This window comes from Cherax quadricarinatus, chromosome 78, assembly GCF_038502225.1.
Source record: "Cherax quadricarinatus isolate ZL_2023a chromosome 78, ASM3850222v1, whole genome shotgun sequence".
In the NCBI taxonomy this organism is placed as follows: Eukaryota; Metazoa; Arthropoda; class Malacostraca; order Decapoda; family Parastacidae; genus Cherax; species Cherax quadricarinatus.
The window spans coordinates 9,219,805-9,230,784 of record NC_091369.1 but is presented as its reverse complement, the minus strand read 5'-3'; the positions used below and the strand labels follow the sequence as shown (position 1 = coordinate 9,230,784).

Here is a 10,980-nt window from a genome sequence, read left to right as displayed (position 1 = left end):
TACACTCACTTGGCAGGAGAATAGTACCTCCCTGGGTAGTTGCTGTCTACCAACCTACTACTTACAATAGATATACATGTCGTGCCGAATAGGCAGAACTTGCTATCTTGGCTTAAATAGCAACGCTAATCTTGCCATATAGGACAAGCAAAAATTTGTGTACGCAATAATTTCGCCAAAATCATTCTGAACCTAACGAAAAAATATATTTCATTGTGTTTGTTTAGTATTACATTACTGTAAACAAATCTAAAATATATTTAGTTGGGTTAGGCTAAAATAAATTGCTCTTGTTATAACAAGGTTAGGTAAGTTTTCTAAGTTTCTTTTGGTGCAAAATCAAAAATTTTTACATTATCATTAATGAAAAAAATATATCTTTAAACGTATAAGAGAAAATTTTGGAAAGGACTTAATTTTAAATGAGTTCTTGCTAACAGCTTTACACATTCGGCACGACATATATATTTTTATTTTATTTTATTATCACACCGGCCGATTCCCACCAAGGCAGGGTGGCCCGAAAAAGAAAAACTTTCACCATCATTCACTCCATCACTGTCTTGCCAGAAGGGTGCTTTACACTACAGTTTTTAAACTGCAACATTAACACCCCTCCTTCAGAGTGCAGGCACTGTACTTCCCATCTCCAGGACTCAAGTCCGGCCTGCCGGTTTCCCTGAATCCCTTCATAAATGTTACTTTGCTCACACTCCAACAGCACGTCAAGTATTAAAAACCATTTGTCTCCATTCACTCCTATCAAACACGCTCACGCATGCCTGCTGGAAGTCCAAGCCCCTCGCACACAAAACCTCCTTTACCCCCTCCCTCCAACCCTTCCTAGGCCGACATATATATCTACACATATATACATACATACACACACACACATTTTTTTCTTACAGACTGGCTGTCTCCCACTGAGGTAGGGTGACCCAAAAAAGAAGAAACATTTTCATCATCACTTATGAGACCAGAAACTCGCATACTTTAAGACATACTTTAAGAAACTGGAGAAAGTGCAGCAGTATGGAACGAGGCTTGTTCCAGGGCTATGGGAATGTGAACTACAAGGAAAGGTGAACCGAACTGAATCACATGACACTGGAGGTCAGAACCAGCTTAAATATAAAAAATAATATAAAAAAATAAAAAAGTAATTGATAGTGTAGACACTGAAAGGATATTTTGGAGATGGGAAACAGGTATACTTAGCAGGCACAGCTGAAAGTTTAAGATTCAAATGAGTCACAGTGACATTAGCAGGTATTTCTTCAGTCTCAGGGTGGTCGGGAAGTGGAAGAATCTTGAAGAAGTTGTGGTGGAGGCAGATTCTGTACATAGTTTTAAGAGCAGGTACGATAGGGCTTACAAGGCTACAAGAGAGTAAATTTGGCAAGTGGGATGTTGAGAGGTGGAGCCAGGAGCCAAGACTCAACCCCTGCAACCACATACAGGCGAGTACACATACACTCATTCTTTCAATGAAATAAATCTAGCAGGAAATTTTGTCAAATATGCTGACAGCAGCTATACACAGCCCATAAATCAACAAGCAGCCAACAACAATATTTTTTGGCTCATTTTAATATACTGTACATTCAAAAATACTATGAAAGGGGCCCCAAAGCTAAACCCTAAAAAAAAATATTCATTATACTAAAATATTCATGCTTCAACTTTGCTTGTTTTTTGTCATCTTTTTCATTACATATAAGCAAAGTAAAATCATGACAAAGGACTAGTAGTAAAACACGGAGCATGCAAGTAAGCCGGTTCTTCTGCTCTTGTCAGATTTTGGCTGGCAAGAAGATGGCTTGACTTAAGAGAGACACTGTACAGCTGCAAATGAGCGCAACCCCCCAATATACACTAACGTATATGGAATGTATATTACACTGTGACAGAGATACTCACAAATTTTTCGAGCATGTAGATTAAAATATATACTGTATATTGTAAATATTCCATGTGTAAAAAAGCCAGAAACGTCAAGATAAATTCAACTTGAGAGAGCAGATAATATGGCAACTTGAAGACTCATTACTGGGTCTAATGTTTGGCCTTAGTAGTAGTAGTAGTAGTAGTAAGGGCCACATTTACTAAGGGTTTAACGAGGTCACATCTGACCCAAACTTGTATTCAAGTAGACTACTACATTATAAACTACTGTATCACTATAGGAAATATGCACACACTATCAAATTTAGTGACACACAATTTCATTAGGTTCCTACACATTACAATATAAAAGATCCATTTAGATGAATACTTCATCACCATTAATGAGTTTTTCAATATAAAACTAACCTAAGACACTCAAAAATTGTAATCTCTGAGAAATGTGTACCATAACAGCAGTAATAAAATGTTGACTGTAAATACACAAATATCTCTTACCAGATAAAAAAAAATATCATTGGTCATCCTATTATCAACTATAAAAATCACAATAGGAAGCCAATGACAAAAGATTCTGGATTCATAAATTAAATATCTGTGTGAACCAGCAAGCAAAAATAAGCTTGTGTATTTAACCTTTTCCATCATTTTGAGTATTGCACACAGTATAAAATCAAAGACAGTCATACCAAATATCAACACACTTTTGTGCACCTTGATTCCATTAAAAAAATATACATGGCAGGAGACTAACTCCTGCTGCGGCGAGTCGGTTGTGAACAACGGATGACGAGATCAGCTGGATAACTAGCATTATATGGAGGGGGAAGAGGGGAAAAAAAAAGGTTGAGACACACTGCCAAATTAAAGGCAAATATAATGTCTCATGGAAGTACAGTACTACCCATAGTTTACAACAAACTGATCTTGCCATACATGATCACAGTCAACAGAGACTTTGTTGACAAGCATCCTGCACCCTAACCCCTTTAAGAGCAGTTCCCTGTTGGTACAGTATACCCGACAAAATACCAAAGAGGCTTTAATTAATTAACCCTTTGATATCATGCAGCATAAAGGCAACCAGAGAGCTTATCTGGTGGAATAAGGGGGTTGGGAGTCTAACACTCCAGAAAATCATCATCTACAAGAGTTTTTAACATTCAACATGTCAGTAACATGTATTAAGTTAAAAATAAAGGCAAACAACAGGTAATGATTTTGTTAACATGAACTGAGAGACAAACTTAGTAGTTATGAATTATGCAATCTCTCTTATGTTTGACCTAAATAGCACTATCACTGTACTGAAACTTCACTATTAAAAAAAAAATATGCAAAGATACATCATAAATCTTTTAAAATCAAAATTATCTAAAATTACTTATATACTGATGAAAGTCGTAATACTGTAGGTAGAAAAATTTAAAACTAACTCACAAACTAGAGAAAAATCTTCTGAAAGTTTCAATTCATCACAGACCAAAACATTATCTAAGATTTATCTCCAGTTCATGGACCAGTTGTCAATATCCTGAACTGAAACTTAAAATACATACCTGGGGTATGTCATACCAATGAGAAAATTAAACTTGAAAATCAATGAGCTGTCATACAATGTGACTTAAGAACTATAGTAGCTGTAGACATTTTCTGGAGTGCAAGCAGGCTTATCACTACACCGCAGCAGGAGCCAACCGTCAGTTCCATTTTGCTTTCTGTGCATAGATGTCGGCTCGCAGATTCTGAGCAAAGCAGATACCAAGGATCTGAAAGAGAAAAACAGGATGTTATGCAGAAAAAGTGACTCCATGTACTTATTTAAGAACATATTTTGACAAAATTCAGAAGAATAACTATAGTCTAAGTACTAACCTGTAATATTACAAACTGCCTCACTATTAACCAACAATTTGGTGATGAAACTTTATATGAAATTTTAAGCACCCATGTTTATTATCGACATTTTAGTCCACTCTGGTTTGTTATTCACATTTTAGGCCACCCTGGTTTATTATCAATATTTTAGTCCACCCTGGTTTATCATCAACATTTTTGTCTACCCCAATTTAATACTGGCATTGTAGGTCACCCTGGTTTATTATTCACATTTTAGGCCATCTTGGTTTATCAACAACATTTTAGGCCATCCTGCTATAGTGATAATCATCCAGGATGAACCAAAATATGGTGCAAAATTTCTTCTTCAAATTTTGGGTTAATAGTGAATTGCTCTGGCCATGGTATTGTGATTTATTTTTCATGGTAAAAATTCTTTTCAATAAAAGATAAAACATTCAAAAATCAAATTATTTAAATTTAACATTTAACAGTACAAATACATTATTCAAATTACCAATTTTAAGGCTATTATCCAGCAGAAATATCAAACAAAATATACCAAAGTTAAAACAAAATCCATCAAATGTAGCAAAATCCTTTAACTCCCTACAAAGTCAAAAAAAGATTCAACCAATACGCCGGCCAAACTAAACATGATCCTTCATTAAAGCTGAGTGAAGAAAGTTTGTACATTTTTTTAAGAAGGAAATAATAACCTAAATCTAAAGTGGAACTTCCTCAGTCTAAGTATAACCATGCAATAACTGTGACAAGCAGTTGGAGAAAAGATGCAAATATAGACAAATAATCATTCATCAACATGCTGCACAGAGATAGTTATGATAATATCCTCCACTCTGTAAATTCAACCACTTAAATTACATTATTAGCACACAAAAAAGACCTATGATCACTCACCTAGTTTATGAAGATGTCAAAAGGCCAAACTGTTTATGTGTAACTTAAACCTAAGATCTAAAGATGGGCAGATGTTTACAATAAATCCTATGAAGGTATGGCATAATATAGGGCTTTTCACTCTGTGGAAAATGAGTGTAGATGATAGGTGCAACAGCTGCAGATGGAAGTAGGTATATGCATCAAAAGGTGTGCATCTCTATATATACAGTACTATGTTGAAAGTTTATTCTAATTCCTATTTTAGGATTTAACGTAATCTTGAGAGGTGGTGTAGAGGCAATGTGCAGTCTTTATGACTCGTGTAGTCGACAGGCTTTCCATCTAACAAACCAAGCAATAATCTGCAGATAGAAGCTATAATGTTCGGTAAAAAAAAAAAAAACTCTTTCAGTAATCAACCGTTTGCTCAGCACTCGACCAACAAACACGACCTGCCAGAACGTGTAAGCTGAAACAGGTCAGATTAGTCACAACAGAGATGAAAAAAGAACTTTTAGCAAAATATGAAAGTGGTGCCAACGTGTCTGATCTTGCTACAGTTTCGTATGGCGAAATCTATGATCTCTACGGTACTAAAGAATAAAGAGGCCATTAAAAAGGCTGATGTTGCAAAAGGAGTGCAAGTGGTTACCAAACAAAGACCGCAAACAACTGAAGAGGTTGAGAAATTGTTGTCGATTTGGATCAATGAAAAACAGTTAGCTGGTGACAGTGTTTCTGAGACCTTCATTTGCGAAAAACCAAAACATCTGCACTCCGATCTCTTAAAAACCACTCCTGGAACGAGTGCTGACACAGGTAAGGAAGTGTTCAAAGCCAGTCATATGTGGTTTGAGAAATTTAAGAAGAGAAGTGGCATACACTGTGTAGCAAGTCATGGGGAGGTTGCTAGTTTTGACAAAGATGCTGCCGAGAAATATGTCAGTGAATTTAGTGGCTATGTAGAGGCTAAGGGTTTTATTCCACAACAAGTGTTCAACTGTGATGAAGAAAGGTTTATTTTGGAAAAAATGCCAAACAGAACCTATTTCACTCGAGAGAAATCACAGCCTGGGGTCTGAAATAGATTAATCTAATTTATGCTATTCCTAATGGGAAAAACTCATTTGGTACTCAAACAGATCGGCACTCGAACAGCCTTCTGGAACGAATTAATTTCGAGTACCGAGGTACTACTGTATTTACAGAGGATTGGGAGGAGGTATTTCCCTTGTGCCAGTATAGTGTAAATCAACAAGCAGAACTATTAAAGTCACAACAAGCATTCCTCAGGGCAAGGGAATAATGCCAGATAATCTCAATTATGAAGTTTAAGAAATAACTTAAAACCTACAAACTGGAAATGAAAACTACAATTTTTTGACAGATTCCTGGACTATTTATCAAATCATGGATAAGAAAAGAGAAAGCCAGAGGTTAGGTCAGAACAAAGGGAGGTGAAGCAACAGCCAAGGTCAGGTCAAATAATGCATATCCTGAAGAGCATTTGGTAATGTAATGGAAGAGAATAGTATCTACTGAAACAAGATTCACATTAGGAAGTAGTGCATTAGAACTGATTCAATACAGCTATTTGTGAAGGTTCAAACAGTAATAAATAATTTCAAAAGAGGACCAGATTATGGGTTATCTATGATCCCTAAAATGAGATGATTCATTAGTAGTGTCAGCAAGATAAGCACTTCTTTTGTATTCTTCAACTCCATCAAAAATTAAGTACACGTAGCTAGTTATACCAATATATCTATGTATGTTGGAGAGAGCAAGAACAACAGGACAGTAAATACCTGAAATATTACTATCAGAAATATGAATCAGATTGCTTTTAAGGATATTAACCCTTTGACTGTTTCGGTCGTATATATACGTCTTACGAGGTACCGTGTTTGACATATACAGTGGACCCCCGCTTAACGATCACCTCCAAATGCGACCAATTATGTAAGTGTATTTATGTAAGTGCGTTTGTACGTGTATGTTTGGTGGTCTGAAATGGACTAATCTACTTCACAATGTTCCTTATGGGAAAAAATTCGGTCAGTACTGGCACCTGAACATACTTCTGGAATGAAAAAAGTTCGTTAACCGGGGGTCCACTGTATATACTCATAAATTCTAGCGGCTTCAAATCAAAGTTGGGGAAATGTTTGATTTTCGCCGATATTCAAAAGTAAACAAATGATGTCATTGTCCAATAAATGTCCAACTAGCCATTCTGATATGCGGTCATAAATGGGTTGATGTTATTTATACAATTACGTATTACAATATTGCAGCAGTCTGCATAACAGTAAATCTTCTATTTTCTGTTTGAATAAAAATTCAAAATAGAAAGCAAGAGTAATATCAGAGGGGCCTGGAGATGTGATTGATGAACAAATAAAATGCTATTTTAGAGCCATGAATGTCTGCATTGTTCATTCTGGACCTTATTTTGAAATTGTCATATTTTTTAATTTTCGTGAAATTGGCTAAATTGCAAATTTCTGACCACGTTATTGGGTAGTTGAAATTGGTAAATGGGCAGTTTCTTGTACTCAATCGATAGAAAAAATGGAGTTCTAAAGAAATAGCTACGAGTTTGGTCGACTGGAACAATGGAATTAGCCGAAAATAGGGTTCAAAGTGAGCAAAATCGCCGATTTGTGAATATCGCCGAGGTAGCTAACTTCACGAGAGCATAATTCCGTCAGTTTTCCATCAAATTTCGTTTTTTTTTTTTGGTGTCATTACAATCGGGAAAAGATTCTCTATCATTTCATAATAAAAAATCATTTTTTTTTTTAAATTTTGCGACACCAGGAGACACCTCAGGATTGGGGGTTGCGACAGTCAAGGGGTTAAATTGATAAGTTTAATTAACCCTTTAAGGGTCGGTCCCATAGCACTACGGCTTTGAAGCCAGGGTTGGTCCCACAGTTCTACGCAACAAGCTCAGCTCAGATAAGCTGTGAGCAGTAAATTTGGGCCTAGATATGAGAGAATGGGTCTATGTGGTAAATGTGCACCATATAAAAAAATTCCTACAGCAAGCATTGCATAATGGGAAAAAAACTGCAACCATGTTTTTGGCTGAAAACGGTTGTTTAAAACTTTGCGGTGTATTTTCACACAGTGTTTATTGTTGTATTCTTGGTCTCATATGATAGAATGAAGGATATATTACAGAAATACAGATGATTTTGAATGGTTTCAGGACTGAAAATAGCTTCAAGTTGAGCTTTATGTAGTGGAAATGTTTGATTTTTGCTGATATTCAAGAGTACACAAATTACATCACTCGTCCAATACACATCCAACTGGTCGGTCTAATACGTGTTCGCAAATGTGCTGACATTATTTATACAATTTTAACAATAATGCAGTAGTCTGCCTAACACCAAATCTTTTATTTTTTTGTGTGAATAAATATTAAAAATGGAAAGCAAACGTAATTCAGGAGAGGCCTGAGACTAATGACCTGAGGAAATGTTTTAGTGCCAGGAATGTCTGCACTGTTTATTCTGAACCCTATTTTGAAATCGGTCTTTCAAAGTGTGTGTGAAATTGGCCAAATTACCAATTTCTTATCACTTTCTTGAGTATTTGAATTAGGTAAATGGGTGGTTTCTTGTACTCAATTGACAGAACAGAAGGATTACTACCGAAATAGCTACGAGTCTGATTGACTGGAACGATAGAAATGACCAAAAACGGGTCAAAGAGGGCGAAATCACTGATGCATAAATATCGCTGAGACCACTAACTTTGCAAGAGCACAATTCCACAAGTTTTCCATCAAATTTCATACTATTGGTTTCATTACCTTCAGAAAAAGATTCTCTATCATTTCATAAGAATTTTTTTTTTTCAAATTCCCCAACCCTGAAAGCAAGTTTCAGATCAGGGGTTCTGACCTTCAAAGGGCTAATATTCAGAGGATGTGATTAAGATTCTGCAAATTCAAAATTTAACAAATACAAAGTACTGTATGTACAAGTTTCTATAGGAGTGATGGGGTGTGGATGGAATATAGAAGAAAGAGTATAGAGGAAAAAGTACACACATTGTGGCGGAAGGGAAAAAAATATGAAAAAGATGAAGGCAAAGAGTATAAAGAGTAATATGGAGGAAAGAATACAGGAAGTGTAAGGAAAGTGATGGGAAGTGAAGGATGAACGAGTGTAAAAGAAAATGTGAATGCTCCTGGGTTGATCTGTTATCAGATACTTTTTATGAAATTCAAATTTTCTGGACTATTTTTGGTCAGATTGTGCAAGAAACCACCCCGATACACACCACCAATTCCATAAATTTTAATATGATAAAGTTAAGGTGAAGAATATAGAAAGTACACAATGAAGCAAAATGTAAATCTACATCTATTTTTCCCTAGAAGATCTATTGCTAAATGTGCGAGTGTAAACAATGGCAGGCATGTAGATACTCGAGGGACTGATAAAATGACAAAAATAGGAAGCATTAATACCACAGCCTGGGTACAGGAAGATTTTACAATCAGAATCAATTAACAGGTTAGTACAAGTCACAAAATAAACTATGGACAATGATTTACGACAAGGAGTGAAATATAAGAGCAAATTCAGCTAAAATGAATACGTACAGTGGAACCTTGGCTTACGAATGCCCTACCATGCGAATTTTTCAGGATACAAACAGTCACTGTCAATTTTTTGCTTCTGGATACGAACAAAATTTCAGGGTACGAACTTGCCCCTCAAGGGAGGTTCCTTAAATAAATACATAAATAAAATATTTATTTCTTTGCAAAAGTTACATGTGTTTACATATCATAATATGATTGGAGCAAAGAAAGCCACCATCATGCTTAGGCATTTCAGGCAGACTTAACTTCATACTTATAAACTACTTAAGTCTAGACAGGTGAAAAGTAGTAGTGGTTACAAATGTTTTGCTGATCATGGCACCAACTACTGGCAGCCTTCTGAATTTCTCCTTACTGTTATTACATATTACTACTACTATACTGTATTATAATTATTATAATAATAATAATTATTATTATTATATTACGTATATGGTGAGGGGCTCTTGATCTAGGGAATTGGATCTGTGCTCCAGTTCCCTAAATTAACCCTTTGAGGGTCGACAGGCCCTCTCCGAAACTCGTTCTCAGGGTCGGCCAAATTTAAAAAAAAAAAAAATTATTTTCTCTTATGAAAAGATAGAGAATCTTTTCCCGATCATAACGACACCAAAAGTTTGAAATTTGATAGAAAACTTACGGAATTATGCTCTCGCAAAGTTAGCGGTCTCGGCGATGTTTACGGATCGGCGATTTTGCCCACTTTGAGCCCCATTTTCGGCCAATTTCACTGTACTAGTCGACAAAAAACATGAATATTTCGCTAGAACTCCATTTTTTCTATCGAATGGGTGCAAGAAACCACCCATTTATAAATTCAACTATCCAGTACAGTGGTCAGAATTTAGCAATTTTGCCAATTTCACACAAATTTCAAAAGATGCCAATTTCGGAATAGGGTCCAGAATAAACAAGAAAGACATTCCTGGCACTAAAATGACATTTCCTCTAGTCATTAGTCACGTCTCAAGGCCCCTCTTATATTCTTTTGCTTTCCACTTTGAATTTTTATTCTCACAAAAAATATAAGATTTACTGTTATGCAGACTACTGCATTAGTGTAAAAAATGGTATAAATATTATTGGTGCACTTGTGAAAGAATATTAGACTCACCAGTTGACGTGTATTGCATGCTTGGCACGATTTGTTTACTTTTGAAGTTTGGTAAAAATCGAACATTTCTGCTACTTTGAGCTCAATTTCAAGGCACCTTTCATTGTAAAACCAGTCAAAATCATCTCAATTTCAGTAATATGTCTTCCATTCTATAAAATGAGACCAAGAAAACTAGAATACAACAATAAATACTATACGAAAATACACTGCAAAGTCGCTGATTTATTAAAAAAAAATGGAAAAAGTTTTTTTTTTCTCATTATGCACCGTGTGCTGCAGGATTTTTTTTAGACTGTGCACACTGACCACATAGACCCATTCTTTCATATGAAGGCCTACCAGCTTTCTCCCACTAGATTTGAGGTCGCTAGAATTTATGAGTACTAGTACGTCAAAAACCCCTACGCGTAAGACGTACTAGTACGACGAAAACCCTCAAAGGGTTAATAATATTATTATTATTATAATACGTACGTAATAATACAGTAATAATACAGTAATAATAATATAATACGTAGGTAATAATAATGATAATTATAATAATAATTCAATATAATAGTGACGCATACCATAATAGTAGTACATACAT

The 10,980-nt window shown here is 35.5% G+C and overlaps 1 protein-coding gene across 3 annotated transcripts in view; it reads right to left on the bottom strand.

Moving 5' to 3' along the window:
• Window positions 1-2,505: 2,505 nt before the first annotated feature.
• Window positions 2,506-10,980, bottom strand: part of Tsp26A (Tetraspanin 26A) — a 257,157-nt gene continuing 248,682 nt past the window's right edge. For all 3 annotated transcript variants that reach the window (XM_070101678.1, XM_070101681.1, XM_070101679.1), the window contains one exon: window positions 2,506-3,674. In XM_070101678.1, coding sequence (XP_069957779.1) covers window positions 3,606-3,674 — 69 coding nt within the window. In that variant the 3' untranslated portion in view covers window positions 2,506-3,605. The remainder of the gene's footprint in view (window positions 3,675-10,980) is intronic.